Source organism: Polypterus senegalus, chromosome 6 (genome assembly GCF_016835505.1).
Source record: "Polypterus senegalus isolate Bchr_013 chromosome 6, ASM1683550v1, whole genome shotgun sequence".
Taxonomy (NCBI): Eukaryota; Metazoa; Chordata; class Cladistia; order Polypteriformes; family Polypteridae; genus Polypterus; species Polypterus senegalus.
In genome coordinates, this window is record NC_053159.1 from 64,962,784 (window position 1) to 64,987,176 (window position 24,393).

The 24,393-nt window shown below is 36.1% G+C and overlaps 1 protein-coding gene across 8 annotated transcripts in view; it reads right to left on the minus strand.

The window, feature by feature from the left end:
- Nucleotides 1-24,393, minus strand: part of kcnab2a (potassium voltage-gated channel, shaker-related subfamily, beta member 2 a) — a 363,257-nt gene that overhangs the window by 73,314 nt on the left and 265,550 nt on the right. For all 8 annotated transcript variants that reach the window (XM_039756178.1, XM_039756173.1, XM_039756179.1 and 5 more), the window contains one exon: nt 13,138-13,181. In XM_039756178.1, the coding sequence (XP_039612112.1) occupies nt 13,138-13,181 (44 nt within the window). The remainder of the gene's footprint in view (nt 1-13,137; nt 13,182-24,393) is intronic.

Below are 24,393 nucleotides of genomic sequence, written 5' to 3' on the forward strand. Positions count from 1 at the left end.
TATTATTATTATTATTAGCAAAATACCCGCGCTTCGCAGCAGAGAAGTAGTGTGTTAAAGAAGTAATGAAAAAGAAAAGGAAACATTTTAATAATAACATAACACGATTGACAATGTAATTGTTTTGTCATTGTCATGAGTGTTGCTGGCATATATATATATATATATATATATATATATATATATATATATATATATATATATATATATATATATATATATATATATATATATATATATATATAAAACTGCTCAAAAAATTAAAGGAACACTTTGAAAACACATCAGATCTCAATGGGAAAAAGAAATCCTCCTGGATATCTATACTGATATAGACTGGGTAATGTGTTAGGAACAAAAGGATGCCACATCGTTTGATGGAAATGAAAATGATCAACCTACAGAGCCCTGAATTCAAAGACGCCCCAAAAATCAGAGTGAAAAAATGATGTGGCAGGCTAGTCAATTTTGCTAAAATTTAATTGCAGCAACTCAAAATTATGCATAACACTTTGTATGGCCCCTGTGTTCTTGTATACATGCCTGACAACATCTTTGCATGCTTCGAATGAGATGACAGATGGTGTTGTGGGGGATCTCCTCCCAGATCTGGACCAGGGCATCACTGAGCTCCTGGACAGTCTGAGGTGCAACCTGGTGGCATTGGATGGACCAAAACATAATGTCCCAGAGGTGTTCTATTGGATTTAGGTCAGGAAAGTGTGGTGGCCAGTCAATGGTATCAATTCCTTCATCCTCCAGGAACTGCCTGCATACTCTCACCACATGAGGCCAGGAATTGTCATTCACCAGGAGCCACTGTACCAGCATAGGGTCTGAAAATGGGTCCAAGGATTTCATCCTGATACCTAATGGCAGCCAAGGTGCCTTTGTCAAGCCTGTAGCGGTCTGTGTGACCCTCCATGGATATGCCTCCCCAGACAATCATTAACCCACCACCAAACTGCTCATGCTGAATGATGTTACAGGCAGCATAATGTTCTCCATGGCTTCTTCAGACCCTTTCACTTCTGTCAAGTGCTCAGGGTGAACCTGCTCTCATCTGTAAAAAGCACAGGGCACCAGTGGTGCATCTGCCAATTCTGGTATTCTATGGTGAATGCCAATCGAGCTGCATGCTGCTGGGCAGTGAGCTCAGGGCCCATTAGAGGACATGGGGCCCTTGGGTCACCCTCATGAAGTCTTTCTGGTTGTTTGGTCAGAGACATTCACACCAGTGGCCTGCTGGAGGTCATTTTGTAGGGCTCTGGCAGTGCTCATCCTGTTCCTCCTTGCCCAAAGGAGCAGATACTGGTCCTGCTGATGGGTTATGGACCTTCTATGGCCCTCTCCAGCTCTCTTAGAGTAACTGCTTGTCTCCTAGAATCTCCTCCATGCCCTTGAGACTGTGCAGGGAGACACAGCAAACCTTCTGGCAATGACATGTATTGATGTGCCATCCTGGAGAAGTTGGACTACCTGTGCAACCTCTGTAGGGTCCAGGTATCGCCTCATGCTACCAGTAGTGACACTGACTGTAGCCAAATGCAAAACTAGTGAAGAAACAGTCAGAAAAGATGAGGAGGGAAAAATGTCAGTGGCCTCCACCTGTTAAACCATTCCTGTTTTGGGGGTCATCTCATTATTTCATTAACACCACAGCAGCTGAAACTGATTAACAACCCCATCTGCTACTTAACTGACCAGATTAATATCCCATAAGTTTCATTGACTTTATGCTATACTCTGATTAAAAAGTGTTCCTTTAATTCTTTTGAGCAGTGTATATATATATATATATATATATATATATATATATATATATATATATATATATATATATATATATATATATATACTAAAAAATACCAGCATGGAGAAGTAGTGTGTTAAAGAAGCAATGAAAAATAACGTAACATGATTGTCAATGTTATTGTTTTGTCACTGTTGTGAGTGATGAGTGTTGTTGTCATATATATATATATATATATATATATATATATATATAAAAATATAAATATATATATATATTTACACACACACACAAACATATATATATATACATATCTATACATATACACATACATATACATACACACATACATACACACACATATATACACACAAATACATATATATATATATATATATACATACACACACACATATATAAACATATATATACATATACATAAATATCTACATATATACACACACAGCTATTTCGTATCAGTGCAATACGCTGTTTGTTAAAACGGATGACACCAGCTCTTACGTGCAAGTCTGCGTGGATATTATGAACTATCGTATTTGTTCAAGTTCTATTTAAATTTTAAATAGACGGAATTTTTATTTAGTTGACAGAAATATCTTTGGTAGGAATGGTAAAAACAGACAGGAATATTATTCCTGAACAAATCAACTCAAACCTTAAACAACTTATAATATTTTGCTCTCCATAAAAATATATCCTGTCTAAATTATACAAGTTAGAAATAAAGTAAACATTAAAAGAACAAACATTCAAATTTCTTTACTCTTATGTAATTTTATATTTTATAAAAAATAAACTTAGATTTTAAATATCCCAAAAGATTTTGCTCTCCATAAAAATATATCCTGTCAAAATTATACAAATTCAAATATGAACATGCTGCATAACAAAACCTAGAAATATAAATAAAATGTGTTCCTTTCAGCAATAACAAATCAAATCATTCAGTTGTCTTTGCTCATATGTCATTTTAGAGCTGGACGCCTGGCATCTTTTTGGCCACAAGTTCGTTTCTGTTTGGTGTGAGGTTCTGTGTTGTGGAGATTCTCAGGATGGATTGCAGGTGCTCATCAGTGAGGCGACTCCTGTGTGCTGTTTTGTTAGTCTTTATCACTGAGAAGAGCTTCTCACACAGATATGTGCTACCAAACATGCACAAGGTTCGAGCCGCATGTAGACGGACTTTTTTTGTTCTTCAAAGTCACCAAAGCGCCGTGCAAACTCAGTGCGCTCAGTTTATCAGCAAAGTGCGTATTTGGGAACACCGTAGTGACGACTTGGTTCAACATTACTTGGCAACAGGGAAAGTGAGGCAAGTGGTTGTGTCTCCCATAAAAGCAGCCTCAATTGAAATCACTTTGTGATTGTGCACGGGTAAAACGTCCGCTGAAGTGTCAGATTCTTATTTAATTCTTCTGCTTTCTGTATCTTCTGCATTGCATTCAGGTCTTTCAGGTTACCCTGATGTTTTGTTTTATAGTGCCGTCTTAGATTAAATTCTGTAATTACAGCCACATTAGCTCCACAAATGAGACACACGGGTTCAGTAAACATATACTCAGCCTCCCATCGGTTTTTAAAGGCTCTATTTTCAGAATTAACTTTTCTCTTCAGCATCGTGTGAGCTAGCTTCGCAATAACTTGCAGCATCTTAAGGTAGACTTGATTAATGCGGTAACTGTTCGGCAAGGCAGCTGAAGCGCTGCATTATGGGATCTGTAGCAAGGTTATTATAGTTAACGAAAACTAAAATTAAAACTGAAACTATTATTAAAAAAACATTTTCGTAAACTGAAATAAAATAATTAACAAAACTGAAATGAAAAACTAAAACTAAACGAAACTATTAAAGTTGCTGGAAAAACTAACTGAAATAAAATAATAATTTACTAAAATATTTTTAGTTTTCGTTTTTGAATGAATATTCTTGCCGTTAGTCTTTAACCCTTGTAAGTTTGAACTCAAAAACAGAAAGTCATCCACCACGAGTCGCCCGCATATATTCATCCAGTGAGTGGCAGCTGGTGAAGGAGGGCGGCAGTTCACACAGCATTTGCGGTGACAGAGCAAGCTGAGTGCGGGTGCATAAAGTATGAGAAATAGAAAGCGATTTGTGTGCCGCATTTCTTTGTGCTTTTTGTATATCAAGATGTAATTCAAATGGCTGAAATCAGAATGTGCTGGTCAATAAAACGTTTACCATAGAAAAATCACGAGTGAGTAACGTGTCAGTTTATTTCTCAGGTGTCTGCTTTTTGTTGACAGCAATTCACCTGCCACTTCGCGCAGGAGAAATCGTTTTTACATTCATATACAGAAAGTATAGTAATCATGAAAAAATTCGAGCTTGATATTTTGATGAATCTTGACGTTGTCCAACAATACTGTTTTTTGGAATTGCTTGTGTGCGCGTCTCTGTGCGTGTGTAAACACGATAACTCAAAAGCGTAACTAGATAGATGGATGAAATTCGGCATGTGGTTGTTATACCACAATTGTAGATCTGTATTAACTTTTTGGCCAAATCCATCACCCAGAAGTTGTACTTTATCTGAACACATACTCAATTTTTCTTTATTTATACAGCTGCAGAGTCCGATTTATTCAACTTTACATTTTTAATAATTGTTCAATATATTATTCATTTGATTTGTTGTTGATGGTTCCTTAAAGTACATAATATGAAAATATAATCATTGTCTTGCAGTTTACTCCTCAAATATCCATCCCCATATCTGAGTATACAAGGAAGTCAGGGAGATCATTCCGGTTTTTAAAAATAAAAGGGTGCCGATCGAGAGACAGAGTAGGTCATCATACAAGATCAGCATATTGTTACTGACCAATCACTTTTGCTTTAAAAACATTGTTTAACAACGAAGCCATATAAACAAAGGCAGAAAGTCCGACAAGTGATGAAAAACTACAAATGGGTTTTTGTATTTATTCCATATTTATTAATTTATCATTTTTAGTTCATATTCACAACTCAAAATACGTGATATTGTGAAAGTAATCCATTAGCAAAATATTTTAAAATATTTCTCTCCGTTTTTTCAATGTTTTTCTCTCTCTCCCAAAATAGATTTTTGAAATATCATATTCTTTTGTTCTTAACATCAGCCTTATCATACATATTGCATACCAGGGATTTTTCCTGCCTTGCATCCAAACCTGCTACGGTAGGCTCCAGGTTTTCTGAAATCCTACTCTGGATAAATAGGTTTAGATAATGTATATATTGTTCCTAATCTCAGACGCTGTCTCTGTTATTTTATGCCTGTCTGTACTCCTATTGCCTGCTCTTGCTCTACTCATTATGGGTTTACTGTCCTTTATGTTGGGCTATTCAAGTCTCACTGCCCCTAACCTTGACACTACATGCTTGTTGTTCTTTGTTTCCCTCAATACAGCTAGGTGGGGTCTGCACACTGATTCAAGTCTAAGAGCCCTATTCTTCCTAAGCCCCTGTGATTTTCATGAGAAAATATTTTAAAAATTATAAAATTGTGTAAAATTGTTCATATTCAGTGTCTAGTTTTGATTATGCTTGTTTCTATCAGACACAAATAAAACCATATAAAAAACCAGGCTGTATAGTAAGCTTCCACTAACATTAAACTTGTATCCAAATCTGTACAGTTCTGTCTGATTGTGACACAAAACTAAGCGCTCCATGCCGTAATTACTAAAACTAAAACTGAAACTAATATATATAAAAATAAAATAGAAATGTTTTTGTGAAATAAAAACTAAACTAAAGCTAAAAATACATGATGAAGGAAAACTAAAACTAAACTGAATTTCCAAGTAAGATAAGAAAAAATATAGAAATAAAAACTAATATAAAAAGGCAAAACTATAATAACCTTGATCTGTAGTTTATTGTGTTACCAGCGCTTCATATACCCGGGCTTTAATAACAATAATACAGTATATAAAATGATCTCGGGCGGATATAATTACACGCGGGCGGATGTGGCCCTGCCCTTGAGTTTGACACATATGGACTAAATAGAACTTGAAAAGATATATTTTTTCAAATGTGATCGCGCAATTCAGATAGAGTTGACGCGCACTACAGCCTACATGCCTCAATAAGTCATCCTCCCCTTGCCCTTACTTTTTTACCGTTCATCTAATGAATACACTGAGTATGGCTTTACCAAAACAATCATTGATGGCGAATAAAGTATCCATTATTCGAGTATGTAGATCGGTATATATATATACATATATATATACCAGCGTGTCAGCGAGAAGTAGTGTGTTAAAAAGCTAGAAAAGAAAAGGGAACATTTTAAAAATAACGTAACATGACTGTCAATATACAGTATTTGTTTTGTGAGTGTTACTGAGTGTTGCTGTCATCAAGGATTTGATTATCATTATTTCTTTCAATCAGGTTCGTATTTGTAGGATGTGTTGTGTTCAAGTTACATTCCGTGTTTGTCAATCGTTGTAAAGATAACAGGTTTCATTCATCGATTCGTTTCTTACTGCATCAATAAACAGCTCGTCTTCTTCTTTATCTGAGACCTGACACACTGCATGCACGGGTTTTTTACACTGTCTTCCTTTAGCGGGACATTGACTTTTTCCAACGTGTGCTTTGTTTCCGCAGTAGTTGGATTTATGAATATGCTTGTATATATGAGACGCTTCATATTTTTTGCTGCCTTTTCAATTGTGTAATTCGGTTTTTGTTCAGCGCTCTTTGGAACTGTTGCCTTTTATCTGCGTCAGTTCACGTGAGCCACTCGGTGTACATGCATCGAAGGTTCCCAGCTGTGCTGGTGCCATGTCGTGCTATGTCCATGGCTGCATCTAATGTTACCTTAGTCCTGGCACTTAAAACTTTCTCTCGCAGTTTCGCTGAGTTTGTGTCAAACACCACCCTGACCATCTCATCTTCCTCTCCATAAGCACAGTCCTTCACCCGTGAATATTTACCCGTGGCAGTTTGCTATTGGATTGCCGCTGACGGACGGCCTTATATGGGCAGGCACTAAATTACAAGCGCCAGCGCAGCCTGTCTATGAACTTAATTTAAAGTGTAGGTTTACATCGTGCTTTGTTTCAGTAGCAGAACTCATGAATATGGTTGTATATGTCACTCGCTCGCTTCTTATTGTTTCGCTGCCTTCTCAATTATATAATGCATGTTTTCTTCAGCGCTTTTTGAGGTCTTCCTGGTTTTTCTATGTACTGCGTGATTACGTGGGAGGCGTGATGATGTCACACGAAACTCCGCCCACGGCGTTGAAGCTCATCTCCATTACAGTAAATGGAGAAAAACTGCTTCCAGTTATGACCATTACGCGTAGAATTTCGATATAAAACCTGCCCAACTTTTGTAAGGAAGCTGTAAGGAATGAACCTGCCAAATTTCAGCCTTCCACCCACACGGGAAGTTGGAGAATTAGTGATGAGTCAGTGAGTGAGTGAGTGAGTGAGTGAGTGAGTGAGTGAGTGAGTGAGGGCTTTGCCTTTTATTAGTATAGATATATATATATATATCAATATCTATCTATACTAATAAAAGGCAAAGCCCTCACTGACTCACTCAGACTCACTGACTCATCACTAATTCTCCAACTTCCCGTGTAGGTAGATGGCTGAAATTTGGCAGGCTTATTCCTTACAGCTTACTTACAAAAGTTAAGCAGGTTTCATTTCGAAATTCTACAAGTAACGGTCATTACGGTCGATAACGGTCGACAAGGTCCGCCATGTTGAACTTTCTTATTTATGGCCCCATCTTCACGAAATTTGGTAGGCGGCTTCCCTGCGCTAACCGAAACCGATTAAGAGTGAAATACTTAAGCCCTTCACCTATGCATCTGCATGTGAGTTGATGACTGCCGCTGAATTGTTCGGTTTTCACTTTCAAGTGTACCGAAATGGACAAATATTTTACACCTTTGGACAACCGCCATCATCTTAGATTCACAGTTGATGATTTCAGTAGTGGACACTTTGATGTTTATGAATGTTTAAACTCTCAAAAGCTGGATGTGAAGTTATCGATGAAACTGGTTGTGTGCTTACAACGCTTGACAGATGCCGAATGTCACTTCAACACAAGTCCTACAAATACTGTCGTTATTGAAACAAACCATGAAACTCAAACCGATTATGACAACAGCAATCCAAGCTGTGAGATTTGAAACAAGATTACTGTTCACATGGCCAACTGTACTTGCATGCTTAAGAGTAAGCTCAGCGCACAGCTTGGTCTTATTACAACCGGAGGGCAAAACTCACAATGTGGTATACAAAGAGATCCTTAACAAATAATTATTTGTATATTTTCCCTCAGTTTAAAAAGGTTTAGTTTTCTTCTTAATAAAACTTTTAAGGCAGTACTTACAGTGAGCTGGATATTTTGCTATATATATATAGATATAGATATAATGTGTGTGTGTATGTGTGTATATATATAAACAGATATATAGATAGATATAGATATATATAATGTGTGTGTATATATATATAGATATACAGATATATAGATAGATATAGATATATATAATGTGTGTGTGTGTGTATGTACAGTATGTATGTGTGTGTGTATATATATATATATATATATATATATATATATATAGAGAGAGAGAGATATATAGATATAGATAGATATTAGATATATATATATAGATATAGATACTGTATATATAATGTGTGTGTGTATGTATGTGTGTGTGTGTGTATATATATATACAGCAACAATTACATTGACGATCATGTATGTATGTGTATATATATATCCATATAATCTATATATCTATCTATCTATCTATCTATCTATCTATATATATATCTACTTTGGGGTGCGAGCAGCTTTTGCTGGGGGTGCCAGAATCCATCGAGGAAGAAAAATTAAAAACATTATTTGTACAAAATGTTAATTTATCTATCCATTCCTAAATAATGAAATGGGCAGGCCATTTCGTATCAGTGCAATACGCTGCTTGTTAAAACGGATGACTCCTGCTCTTACGTGAACTTAGTGCTGCGTGGGTATTATGAACTATCGTATCTGTTCAAGTTCTATTTAAATTTAAATATAAGTCATTTTTATTTAGTCGACAGAAATATGTTTAGTAGGAATGTAAGTTAAATTTAGTCATCAGTGCATACATTTTTCTTTACTATAGAAATTTAAAGACTAAATTCAACTTCAATTCCTACCAAAGATATTTCTGGCGACTAAATAGAACCTACTGATATCCAAATTCGAGATATTGAGCTGTCGTCTGCCTGCCTGAATAAGTCACCCTCGCTTCGCTCTTACCTTTTTACCGTTCATTTAATCATGGCTAGTCGCGGAAAAATTATTAAAATGGAAGGGGGATTACACTGAGTATGGCTTTACCAAAACAATTATTGATGGCGAATAAAGTATCCATTATTCATAAAGCTTCAACTGGTGATCTGTTTTTCTGCGTTAACCTCATATTTTTTCATACTTCTTCTCAAACCAAGGGGGTGGGACGGTAAAATGAATCGGGAAGCGCTGATCAATGTAATCGGTGTACCAGGCAATCATGCATTGAGAGAAGTTCCCCTTTGCTTGGAATACAAAGTGTGATTAAATGCGTTATTTTTCAACGCGTTATGGAGCACATGCATCGAAGCTTCTCAGTTGTGCTTGTGCTAAGAAAAGGAAAAAATTTAAAAATAACGTAACATGATTGTCAATGTAACCTTTTGTAAGTAATGCCTGGAGGATTCAGAGTGTGGAGAAACTCTAGAGACAGCGTGTGTATTAACTTGTGGATTTTTCTGTGAGTATTTGGTGGCAGCGTCACAAAGTTGCTTCCGCAAGACCGCGTTAGCTGCGGAGCTCAGCTCAGAGCGAAATGAGGTGAATGGGAGGGGAGATGATGACGTCACTCCCCCAACCGCATCAACTATCAATCCCCCCACAAACACAGTCTCTCGGAATTTGCATAAACACAGCCCTTCACCAGCAATTTTAACTTAGTTACAAAGTGATCAAAACTCTTGTTTATACCCTGCATCCTCGCATTAAACTTGTATCCAGCATTAGTCGTGGGCATGACAAACGCCAGCGGCAGCCTGTCTATGAACTTAATTTAAACTTTAGGTTTACACCGTGCTTTGTTTCCGAATTAGCTGCAGTCATGAATATGCTTGTATGCATCACTGTGCATGACAAACGGCAGTGGAAGCGTGTCTATAAACTTAATTTAAACTTACGGTTTACACCATGCTTTGTTTCCGCTGTAGCTGCACTTATTAATATGCTTGTATGTGTCACTCGCTTGCTTCTTATTGTTTCACTGCCTTCTCAATTGTATAATGCATGTTTTTTCAGTGCTTTTTGGAGCTCTTCCTTGTTTTCTACATACTGCGGTCACAGTCAGTTCACGTGATTATGTGGGAGGCGTGATGATGTCACACGTTGCTCCGCCCCCCAACGGCCATCGAGCTAACGTCCATTACAGTATATGGAGAAAAATAGGTTTCAGTTATGACCATTACGCGTAGAATTTCGAAATGAAACCTGCCCAACTTTTGTAAGTAAGCTGTAAGAAATGAGCCTGCCAAATTTCAGCCTTCTACCTACAACGGGAAGTTGGAGAATTAGTGATGATTGAGTGAGTGAGTCAGTGAGTAAGTGAGTGAGTGAGTCAGTGAGGGCTTTGCCTTTTATTAGTATAGATTAATTATCTGTCGGCTCAGGCCTACTCTCTAATAGGAGAGATGCCCCTCACCCCCCACAACCCCATACAACCCTGGCCTTTTTATCCTGCCCCAATTCAGTAGTCAGAAGTCCATTAAAGGTCACATCTCTTAGGCAGCATCTGAGCTCCCTCCTTAAAAAAGGAACATGGTATTACTTCTTCCACTTGTGGATCTTGTGCTGCTACCTAATAGGTTAGTTAATTATGACTGGCCAGTTGTCAGGCTTTATTTTTAAATTGGTAACATTGTGTCACAGCTTCCAACCTGGAACCACATGCTTAATCTGCCTATCTGCCATACCCTCTAGGATTTCTCTCCCTTTACTATACCTTGGTTAACTCTACCGTTTCCTCCTATGTCAGACAGGTGTCCTTGCACTAATGTCCACGTTTTATGTTTATTCTTGACTTTTTTAAGCCTTTCCCATACTGGCATGTCAGTTTTCACAAATTTCAGTGCGTCTTTCTAATTTTATGGGTCTGCTGAACTACACATGTTCCTTACTTGTACCAATGCAATTTGACCTCGACAAAACTGATCCATAAAACAATAATTTACCACATATATAATATATAAATAATATATACAAATTTACAATGTATGAGGGAGTCAGCTAAAGAGGTAATTGCGCTTTTTCAAAAACATGGGAGTTCTTGGGTTCTCAAAAGTGTGCCCAAATAAAGAGTTTATAAAACTAATAAAAAGGTTAATTCAATTTATTTTTGTATACAATGGTACTCTTTACTGAGTGAAGGCACAGAGAACTGTGACAAGTTCGCAGGTAGATGAAAATACTACTTTTACAAACACTAATTATATAATGAATACACATATACACGTAGACTTGTTTAAACTATTAGGAAAACAAAGTAGTTCTAAACTAATTAACATCAATGGGGCCCATCAATATTCACTAGTTGTTGAATTAATTCCAGTTGATAATGGAGGACAGGAAAACAAAAACTTCCCGAAGAAAATTAACCTTGGCTGGTTGTAGATCAGTTATAACAGACAAAGTCAAAGACAGAATCAGTCACAGTCTTGGACACCCAGGCAAACTGGTCACCCACCTTCCCTGAGCATTCTACAGTAGAATCTGTGCTGAGTTAGATACATTGGAAGACAGAATCTTTTCATCCATTTATTCAAGTGCTCCTAGCATCCTAGGAGTCTTTCCATGGGCAGGATGTTGCATTACATAGCACATTATATACACAGTAAAAGGTATGGATGCTTCAATACTGAACACCGATTCCACGTTCTTAGAATAATCAAATTTCAAGACTGACTCATCATTCAACATTTTTAATACTAAGCTCTTGCACAATTAGACATGTATAAACTTATTGTTACAAGTTAAATTATTACCATTGGGATTTTGCCCATTAAAATAAGCTGTACACTATATTAATTATTTCTTCATTTTTCATTAACAAAATTAAATATTGTAGACTTACTGTTCAGTGAGCATCAGATATTTTTTATTAAAATACATAAAATCACTTAGGATAAATACATATGCAAAGCATTTATGAATAATGCAAAATCATCTGAAAAATGCATAACACTTACAAAAAAAAAGTTACACCAACAGAAAAAGGTTTTCCCCACAATTCTAGCAAAATAATATAATCATGAGGTATTTGCCAAGAATAGTTACAGCTAACAGGCTTAACAAGTTTATTATACTAAACAGAAGCTTGCTCGATGTCCACACCTACTGTATACAAGGACAGTCTGTTTTAATTAAAGGTCAAAATGAAAATCTCTGACCTCATTAATCCAGCTTCTCTTTTAATTTCAATGGAATTGCTTTTTGTGACTGTTCTTTTTTTTGTCAGGTGTAGGTTTATGGGTCTAAATTCTCTACATTCAGTTGGAAAACATATTCATTTGTCTTTTCTCTTCTTTCATCAAATAAACTCTTAAACTCCTGGGTCTCAATGTATTACTCCAGTTTCTTTAATGTGAAAGTGAATATTTCTGTCTTCTTTTTCTCTCTCCTAAACTCTGTGCAGCTCCTCTCTTTTCACAAGCCACTTTCTGGCAACCAAATTACATGTGCAGTTTCTCAGGTGTTGTTAATACTATCCTATTGGAGAACTACAAGTTGACGATCATAATGCATAGAAAATAATCTTTTTTTGTGACTGGCCAATTTCAAGACTTTCAGTAATTTGGAGGGAAAAATCAACAGCCAATTGATTGAAGCATCAGTTAAAAAAATGCGTTACACTTGAGTTATTTGATGCTTTAGAAGCAACAAACATGCAGGTGCGGATTCCATATTACAAGAAGAACATGCCTGTGCTAAAGAAGGCACAAAGATGAACGGTTAGATTTATTGTAGGATTACAGGGTAAAAAAGATATGGCGGCAGGTTGAAGTAGTTAGGTCCTTTCTGCTTAAGGAAAGGGGTAACATGAGTGAAATATTTAAATTAAGAAGGAAGGGAAGAAAGGAAGTAGGGAAGATGAGAACTGTTACTTTAAAACAGATACACATACTGGCTAAACATGCTATGTGGTACATATGTATACATCAAATTCATCTGTGTTTTTGTGAATGATGCCGTTCCAAATTGCATTTTATCAGGAACAGATTCTTTGCTGGAAATCATAAAATGGGTATGTTCAATATCTACTCACCAAGTCCAAGGCAAGACACTCTCAGTCCAGATTTTCCAAGATTTCTATCAAAAGAAAATAGAAAGGAAGGTAAATGATGTGAAACTAATAAATGAAAGCAATGAATAAACGTGTTTTTTTTTTCAAACTATTCTAGCTAACCATGGCCCAGACTTTGAAGCACATGGATGTATACCTACAACTTCTACCAATTAATTAAAGTCTAGTGTTATCATAACTTGTAATATTAAAAAATAAAAGTTTTAATAAATGTAAAAATAGCCAATTTCCCCTTGGGGACAAATAAAGTACATCTAACTATCAATCAATCAATCAATCACAAGATATTATATTAGTATATAGAAACAGCAAGCCTGTTCTTTCATGCTGTACAAAAAAATAATACACAAAAAGCATACTGTACATATAGAGTTGAAAAGAAGACAACGGAATACAAATGGTAATACAAGCATTTCAGAGTTCTTTTACATGTAGTTTAAATTAAATTAAATTAAAAAAGAATTTTCTAGTTGAAGGTTTGTGAGGTTCAAGCCAAAGACAGCTGCATACTGGAAATTAATTTCACAAAACTAGTGGTAATTAAAATTCACAATGTTGCACAACAATAAAGTTTATGGTGCCAGCACAAATACAGTTAGTTGGATAGTACCTCAAGAATACATTCTTACTTTAAAGTGGAACTGAATATTTTACTGTTGAATGTGTATATTCATAGTCAAGGAAGAAAATAACTAGAAATATATTGGAAAATCATGCAAACAAATCTGGGTTTATATAAACATCACTGAGGGAAATCTTCTGGCTGGTTTTGGTGAACACAGCGCCAATGACACACCTCCCCAAAGTGACATCAAATTATAGTAATAAAAGATATAAAAGCCTTAAACTTCATGTATAAACGGTGCGTACGCACAAAAAATATTGCATATGCCCGTTACCACACTCAAATCGTGATGTATAAAACCTAAATTTGGTGTAAAGCAACGCACATTTTCATGCTAGCTCAAACCCTGGCGTACGCAAGTTTTCCGCTCGGTTTTGCAAACTGGCTGCACCCAGTGTGGTTTCCCTTTCTTTTTTAGATGCACATCTCTGACTCGGCTTTATAAATACACTAAAATTAACCACATATTGTTTATTAGTTTAACGCATTTGATTGTAATTAACCTGTAACAATATAATGGTCCACAGAATGGCCAAACTATTCCAAATACCATAGCTGCTTTAGCGTTTGTTCCTCTCAATGCACCACTCAGACTATTTATCCCACTGAGTGTGGAATCACAGCTCTACAGAAGCTGATTGGAAAGAGAATTATTGGTATACAGCATCAAGCACACACTACCTCAGCCATGTGCACTGTCTATTGAACTGCTCTCATACGGCAAACGCTTCGGAGCCTTTCCTTTAGGGACATCGCGGTTCATAAACAGTTTCATCCCAAGAACTATAAACACACTCAATCAGTCCATCAGTCCTTGTAGAACTGTTTGTACGTATTAGTACAATCACCTCACTGTAAACTTGCAATACAGTTATAATATTGCACAACCTGAGCCACTTTATAAAACACATATTTACATATGATGGTGATATCATTTTTAAGATGAAATGCAGCAAAATATGTTTATTACATTATACCGATAAAATTTTAACATCATTTAAATAATCTATATTGTTAATATTTAAACATGTGAGGACACAGTGTCGCAGCGCTAGCTAGTTCAGGGACTTCAGGTTTCACACATTATACACTTCATTTCTACATTTTGTCAATTATTACTAAAACATGAAAAATGTTTCTGTTTAAACAATGTGTTTACATAGAATGTTGTTGACATGCATGTGTTCCAAATAACGATACGGTATTTATAAAAAGTGTCATTTTGCTTGACTCCTCACTCTATACAACTCTAAGCAACTGACGTGCAGGTAAACAGACTTGAGATGAGAAAACTGTGTGGCGGTGGGGGATGTGATAGCAGGCTGCTTGCTGCTTATCAACACATTTACAGGACAAAAGACGCTGATTGAGAGGTGAGAAGCGATTTAAAGTGGGACAAATCTACAAGTTTTTTTGTAGGCTCTGGTAATTCTAGTGTTAATAAGTAATATAGACATGACAAAAAGATTACTACATCCAAATTCCCCTGACTGACTCAGCAAAAGTGAAACCTATATTATAGTACCCCAATTAGGCACTTTCAGTACTTCTTTCTTCCATTTTGGCTTCTTGGGGCCCCACCTGTGTTATCACATCTGCTGGTCAGACTGCTTAGAATCCACAATGCTCATGGTGCCACCTATACTGACAATATGACAATAATTTTGTCTTTTTTGGTCCCTATAAGCACAGTTACACCACCTTATTCCTGTCTTAAACTCTTTAAATGATGCTGTCCTTACACATTAATCCTTAGGGATTTTATGTCAGTCTAAATTAAACCTATTATTTATAGAAGGTCAGGATAAGTAAGTCCTCTTAGTTTATTCTCCTGACTGATATGTCCACCATAGGTCTGGGAACAGTACTAAGCCAGATCATTCCCAGAGAGGAACACCTTGTAATATACATTAGCCAGAAACTGTTGGACCAAGAAACAGAATATGTAGCTGTGGAGAGAAAAGCAATTAAATTGGCAGTGACACATTTATTGTGCTATCTATTAGGGCAAGAACTGACTATACAACCCTACATTTTCTCCTGTTTAAAAGGTACTATTACCTTAATACACAGTTATACTTCATGTATAGAGTTTTCATATTTTCCCTCCATCTTTGAGGGTATTTTTAATCAGTTGAAATAGTTTTCCCCTGCATTCCAAAGACGTACAAGTAAGGTTGTTCAATTTTAGACTTGCCCTCTGTAATTGAGAGCGACTATGTGAGTGAGGGTTCCCAGATCAGTTCAGGAAAGGCTCCATCGCCCTGTAACTATGTACTGCAAAAAATGGATTCTGAATTCAAATGAACAAATATATGCATGAATAAATGGGATTTGATGAAGTACACATGCATACTGTTGAAAGGTATATCTGTGCATTGATAATTATGATTACTTTCTCTATTTCCTATTTCTACACAGATACCTACTGTACATACATAACAAGTATGGTTGGTAGATGAATTTTATCTATAAAGTGAACAGTTTGCCACACATTTAAGCAATGTATTACTTAAAATTGGGGCAAAAAATGATGCACTAATAAACATTAAAATTTAGCTTCCTGGAACACATTGTAATGTACAGTGTTAAGACAGTCTGTGTTTTAAACTATACCTTTTTTCTAATAGTGCATTAGCTGCCTATCATTGCATGACTGTATTTTAAAGTTTTAAATTTTGAAACTGGTCCATCAGTTTTCCAAATGTACTTATGCCAGTACAGGTTTACAGTAGGTGAAGTCTTTCCCTGCAGAATCAATTACAGGACATAAAAATGAATGTTGAAAGGATACTAATACATCACTGAGCATTCTCATTTATTTCCCTCAAACATTAGAAAGCTAACATATTAGCTAGTGAATAAAGCTGACACACATTTTGTGATTTAGTATACAGGGAGGGTTTCAAAATTTAACAACTGCCATATCACCTAATTGGGAAGTCCATTGTGAAGTGGTTAGCGTTGCTGTCTCTCACCTACACCTGATTGTTGTCTGAGTGGAGTTTCCATGTTCACCACATGTCTGTGCAACTTTTCCTCTGGGGATCTTAGTTTCCACCCCACTACCATAAACGCATGCACATTAGGTTAACTGGTAATTCAAAGTTAGCCCTAAGTGATTTTAACATTACATGTTCTAATCGGTGGGCCCTGCGATAAAGTGTTGTAGTGTTTAGCATTTTTTCCGACCTGTTCCCAATCTCCTTAGACCCTAAACTGGATTAAGTACATTTTAGAATGTATTTATGTACCATATGACTGTATATGTCTCTTTAATATTTTCAGATTTAGCTTTAAATTAAAAGGCAGAAGTTTAGCCAGGAATTACCTTATATTGTATATTTTAAATCATAAAAGTTTGGAGAAAAAAGTCACCATCTTATTCCACTTATAAAAAATGACATGATTTCTGCCTGTTAAGTCTGGTTAGATAATTGTACTGGATGGAATTGCAAGGACAAAAAAAAAAGTATGATGGAGTTTGAAAACAATCTTGACATTTCATAACAATTCATATTGCATGAAAACTACTGCTCCCAAAAATCTTTCTATGAACACAAACAATGCATACTGTAGTTCAAAATGTACTTTTGTGTAATTCCATACAGCCAGAAAGACCCTGAATGAAACCGACAGTCCATTTAATGCTATTGCATATTAGGAACTTCATTCTCTTCCATATAGTACATTTATGTTGCTATAGTTTTTTCACAAGTCATTCATAATAAATGGTTGTAAAAAACACGAAAATGTGTAGAAATGCCAAGGTCTACTATCTACCTTATCAGAATACAAACAGGAACAAACATTTGGCAAAAAGACAAACAACTTCTCATATTTAACTTCATACACATCTCGTTTTATTTTTTGAGGTGTTAATTCCTTTACAGTTCCACATTACTAAAAATAAAAATGGAGTTCCTCAATAGATGTCAACTGGCCAGATTCCACCTTCACCAAAGTCATGGTAATGATCATGGGTGATAAAGGGCATGTAACTAGCAGAGAATACAGTAATTCAGAACAAGCAAATTTACATACAGCATTTAAGAAATCTGGCAGTGAAAGGATCTAAACTCTAAAAGCATAAAAACACTGCAATCTTGGCAATTTCTAAGAGGTAGCCAACAAATATTGCAATTAAATAAAAGCCAGGCATGAAGATTTAATTGGATTTGAATAAACAATGAAACATATAAGCTGTACAAATATATAAACAAATAGATAAAACATATCTCATCCAATTTGCCTCCAGCTAGAGAAACTGAGATGAAATCAGATGAAATATTCTATCCATTAAGGCAACTTTATTTATTTGTTTTCCTCCCATACACAAGTATTTAATACTATTATTTTTGAAATAAACAATAAATGGAAAAAAAACATGCTCTATCAGGAACATTAACACTGATGTATGAGGTAAAGCTATAACCCACTCAACTGTAGATCTATGATGTCTCGGGAAAAATGAATATCCTTACTTCCCACAGCATTACCCATTCACAAGACAATGTCAACTCATGAGCTTTAACCAAAAAAATAGCATAATAATGAAAAAAAAGTCTTATGCACAATTAAGAGTTTAACTGATTTATGAGTAATGGGCATAGCTGCATATAGTTATGAGGTTGAAATCAAATTAAGAAGGACAAAAATGAAAAAGTTTCAAAACTGCAGGTTATGAATTACCAATAAGAACAATGCTTGTGAACAATAACATGACAGCATAGTTCTATCCCTAGAAACAAGATGAAAGATATATAAAAACAACCAGTATGTTTGTCACATTGTATGAAAGTTACCATTTATGATTCAAGAGTAAAAGAAATGTACCTCACTAAAATGTGTTGTTATTCCAACACCAATCAGAGTTGTGTTTTAAAAACTTTACTTTATCAACAGGCATGTTACAATCATGTCCTTCGTTGACTTTTCCTAAATTGCTGCACTTTAAATGCACAGGTTGTTATAACAGTGAAACTTTATACAGAAAATGTGAATCATTATATTTTTGTATTTTTTTAATAAGAAAGACCCCTACTACAAGCACAAGCAATGGCATTGAACATTGGTACCCAGGTGTGAACTGCTGTCTCTCTCATCCAACTTGCACCTGATTGCATTTCCATGTCATTTTTACCTCAACATATCTTCTCAGCTGCTATTATCAACATTACTACTGAACACTGTTTCCCTGATGTATATTGCAATCTGACTTTAGCACATAACTGCAAAAAATCAACTAAAAATCCCCCCTCTTACAATCATACACATTGTTTCACTACATTTGATATAGAAAAAACAAATCTGAAAACTGTCAGTGGTCCAATTATTTTATATAGATAAAAAAGCTACAAAATCATTTGAAATGATATCAAAATATTTTTTCACACACTGAGGACAACTAACATGAATTTAGTATGGGGAACAGAGAACATGCGAAGCATCACATGGTGGATGGAGTAATCAAACCATGGATGAAGAGCACAGAAAGTGGACCCCAGGTCACTCACAAAGTTTTCACAGAACCAAGACACCTGACATTGACTGCACATCTATATATATAGATATATATATATATATATATATATATATATATATATATATATATATATATATATATATATATATAAATAAAAGTCAATGTGTGTATGTATGTTCCAGCATTATGTCCAAACGGCTGGAGCGATTTTCATGAAATTTGGTACACATATTTATTAATGGTCGACTAAAAATACTGTAGGGTGAAATCAGCCCTAACCCACCCCCTTCTGGGAAGGGTGAGGGGTGATCTTACGGTCTTGTATGCATGTTATCATTCAGTTGACACTTGTAACAACCACCAGAGGGCGAAATGGAGGTGACTGCCAGCATTCTTTATGTTTGCGCACCACCGCACCCCTGTTGCTTCTGAAATTAAACGTGCGTAAGTGTGTGTGTCTGTCCGGCCCGGAAGTGAGATGGAGAGTCGGGGTGAGGGCTCAAGCTCCGAGGATATGCAAGCGAGGCCAATACACTGGCAAAAGGATACCTCCTCAGAAAGACAGTCGCTTAGCTGCTAATGCACAAACGATGCGAGCACGTAAGCAACATGAACCATCATAGCAGAGAGATGCTCCGAGTAGTTCTGACGATTTCAATACTTCCTAGGATCCCGTGCTGCTTACACAGTTAGTATATAGCAGGCAACTGCAGTCATTCTTTATGTTTAAGCAGCACCACGCCCCTGTTGCTTTGCCATGATGTTGCCTGCCATAATACCTGTATGATCTGTGAAACATGCAAGTTAATACTGTCATTTTGTAAAATGTTTATTGTTTATATAAAAATACTGTTTTGAATAAATATAATATTGTATGTGTCCAGCAAATTTAAAGGTGTTTTTTGCGATTAAATAATGAAGTAGCTTTATGCCAAGTTGGAGCTCATGTCACTTCGCTCCCAGGTGAATGAAGCAGTGAAAAACTGGGTATATGCACACACAACAAAACAAAACTATTTAAATTTGTTTCTACTTCATGTATTACTTTAAGTACCCATGTGACTACCATGTGTTGCTTTGTTTTTCACTAATAAATACTGAGGCAGTTTTCTGCCCCTTGGCTATGAAGCTCTGGAGATTTTTTAATTTTCTTTTTTTTGATTGATTGACAATGTATGCTAACATTTAGAAAGAAAATATATACAAACCAAATAAGTATGCTGTAAGTTAAAAAAATGATTTATTTTTACTTTCAGTCAAGCTATATTAGGCTATCTGTGGCTTTTGGGGATAGGGCAGTAGGGATGCATTAACAGGATGCTGAGCTGTTGAGTCATCAGTGAGAACAAGAGGATTCAAACCCCACTTGGCATAGACTTGGTGGTTATAGTTTTGTAAAATAAAAACGCATGGTGGTTCTTGTGTTAAAAATGTATTATGAAACTGAAGCACAAAATAACATAGAAACACTGCAACTCTGGGAATAATGTATATATGTACTGGATAAATCTTTAACTCACTGCAAAATCCTGAATCTATAAAGTACAGGCCATGACAACCTTCCATGTTCATCAACATCAAAGACGAAAATCTCCAACCCAAGATATTATGCTAAACATATATCATTGTAGAGAATCCATATCCTATGGGCTATATTTCTTTCTGAACACTGATGTTAAGATTCTGGCCTAAGAATCTGGGTAAACTAATCTTGCCAGCTGCACAAACAAACCTTAGGAGCTGAATGTTACCTGCTTATTTGTAGAATATATGCTCTTAAGTTCATCTTAAAAATTCTCTCTCAGTGTATTAAACAAATTCCCTTCACTAGCCTATTAATTTCTGGTCATTAATAGTTAGAATAATAAATTGTTGACATTTTTTAAAATTTTTATATCATTTTCAATATATTCCACTTTAAATAATGTATCCGTCCATCCATTTTCTAACCCGCTGAATCCGAATACAGGGTCACGGGGGTCTTTAAGCAATTGGGAGAAACTGTAACTTTGTTATCTGAAACAGGAAAATATCATTTTAATTTGAACTTTTGTATGATAAAATGCCTAGGCTGAGGAAAGTTGAGTGGTTTTAATTTTGCACTCATACAGCAGTATAATGGCTGTTACTTTTGACATATGCTATCATAGAAAGTAATACTACCAGTGGCATCTTAAAAAAAATCAATACAGGGTACAAATGAAGTATGAAGACTTTCTGACATTTCTATATAATGTATTCAAACTAATTAAAAAAAATCTCCCATTAATGCATTTCTTTCATTACATGAAGGAGACTTCATTTAATACAACACAAATAAACTCCATACTACGTATATACTGATTTGTCAGTTAAACAACCTATATTGCAAAGATATGCAGACTGGAAATATTTTCTAAAAAATTCAGCTCAAAAATGGTTATTATTTAAACTGAAAACAAGCCAAAAATATGCCACTAGCTGAGGCACATTTACAATTCAGTCATGGTTTTCATCATTAAATAGAATTAAAAAACCAACAGCATTTGTCATATATAAAAATAAAACAATAAAGGAGGACTATCATTGTACTTTAGGGAAAACAAATATAAGTATTTAACATAGCTTTAAAATCAATTCATAACTCCTTATAAGTGAAGAAAAAATTAAACAAATGTACAAAGCAGTGAATGGAAGAAAAAATAAATAAATAAATAAATAAATAAATAAGAGTCAAGATGCCAAAACCCAAAATGTTATAACAAAAATCTTATTCAGAAAACCACTCTCAAAAAATGTTTCTAGAAAAAATAGCAAAGAAAAAACAGAACAATCGTTGATTTGTATAGTCTTTTGTTTGTAATCTTGGACAATAAAGAAGTCCATTGAGTAGACCTTTACAGTGTGAAAATAACATCACAATCTGCACACCTCCAGTTGCCCAACAGTAGCAATTCCATTCAGACTGACAATAGTATTACACAGCTGGCAGCCATTAAGAAACAAGAAGGCATTGCAGGAGACCACACAAATAAATTAACAAGATTAATTTGTGTTGAAACAAAATATGAATAAAAAGAAACAAATTCTCGATCTATACTAATAAAACGCAAAGCTCTCACTGACTCACTGACTGACTCACTCATCACTAATTCTCCAACTTCACGTGTAGGTAGAAGGCTGAAATTTGGCAGGCTCATTCCTTACAGGCTACTTACAAAAGTTAAGCAGGTTTCATTTAGAAATTCTACACGTAACGGTCATAGCGGTCGACAATGTTCACCATGTTAAACTTTCTTATTTATGGCCCCATCTTCACAAAATTTGGTAGGCAGCTTCCCTGCGCTAACTGAAACCGATGTATGTACTTATTTCAGTGGTGTGACGCCACTGTCGGCCGCCATATTGAACTATCCAATGGTCTTTGTTGGCCTCACTGACTCACTCATCACTAATTTTCCAACTTCCCGTGTAGGTAGAATGCTGAAATTTGGCAGACTCATTCCTTACAGCTTACTTACAAAAGTTAAGCAGTTTTCATTTCGAAATTCTACGCGTAACGGTCATAACAGTCGACAACATCCACCATGTTGAACTTTCTTATGGCCCCATCTTCACGAAATTTGGTAGGCGGCTTCCCTGCGCTAACCGAAACCGATGTACTTACTTATTTTGGAGGTTTGTCACCAATGTCAGCCACCATATTGAACTTTCCAACGTCACTAATTCTCCAACTTCCTGTATCGGTAGAAGGCTGAAATTTGACAGGCTGATTCCTTACAGCTTACTTACAAAAGTTAAGCATGTTTCATTTAGAAATTCTACGCGTAACAGTGATAACGGTCGACAACGTCCACCATGTTAAACTTTCTTATTTATGGCCCCATCTTCACGAAATTTGGTAGACGGCTTCTCTGAGATAACCGAAACCGATGTACGTACTTATTTCGGTGGTATGACGCCACTGTCGGCCGCCATATTGAACTTTCCAACAGTCTTTGTTACCTATGAGCCCATCATCAAGAAATTTGGTACGTGGGTTCCCAACGCTAACTGAATTCTACTTACGTTCATATATACATCCATAGCCTGCAGCTCGGTCGCCGTGTGAGGCAGTGTTGGGTCCCCCATCCCCATGCCTCCCACGTTGTTGGCTGCCTGCCTATATAAGGCTGTCCATCACTCCGGTCTCTTCATTCCCTTACTTGCTTCACCACGGTATTTACGTCTCCCTGCTGATAACTGCAGCCTTTTTATTTAATCCACGGCTTCTCCACTGTTTTATTGTTCGTTTATTACGATTATAGTTAGACTTAGTTTACATTGTTCAGGTATCCATTTTCTTTATCATTCCAACCGTACCCCCATTAACATGTCTATCGAGGTGATCACCATCGGTCAAAGAACTGTCACTTACCGAGTGGTTTTCATGCCCGGAGATGGCGCCTGCCTTTTCCATTCTCTGTGTTACATATTGCACGACCATATCAGGCTCACTCTTGATAACCGGAGGAACATTGTGTCTTATGTATTGAATGACTGGGACAGGTTCAAGATGTGGACTGATGATGGTACAGGAGATAATTATCATACACAGGAGCACTATAAGAGTGAAATGCTTAAGCCCTTCACCTATGGTTCTGCATGTGAATTGATGGCTGCCGCTGAACTGTTCGGTTTGGAGAACCGCCAATGCCTCTTAAACATCTTAGATTCACAGGTGACGATTTGAGTAGTGGACACTTTGATGTTTATGAATGTTTAAACTCTCAAAAGCTAGATGCGAAGTTATCGATGAAACCAGCTGTATACTTACAACGCTTGACAGATGCCGAATGTCACTTCAACACAACAAGTCCTGCAAATACTAACATAATTGAAACAAACCATGAAACTCAAACCGATTATGACAGCAGCAATCCAAGCTGTGAGATTTGAGGCAAGATTGCTTTTCACATTGCCAACTATACATTGCATACTCAAGAGTAAGCTCAGCGCACAGCTTGGTCATATTACAACTGGAGGGCCAAACTGACAACGTGGCATACAAAGAGATCCTTAACAAATAATTATTGGTATATTTTCCCTTAGTTTAAAAAGGTTTATTTTTCTTCTTAATAAAAACTTT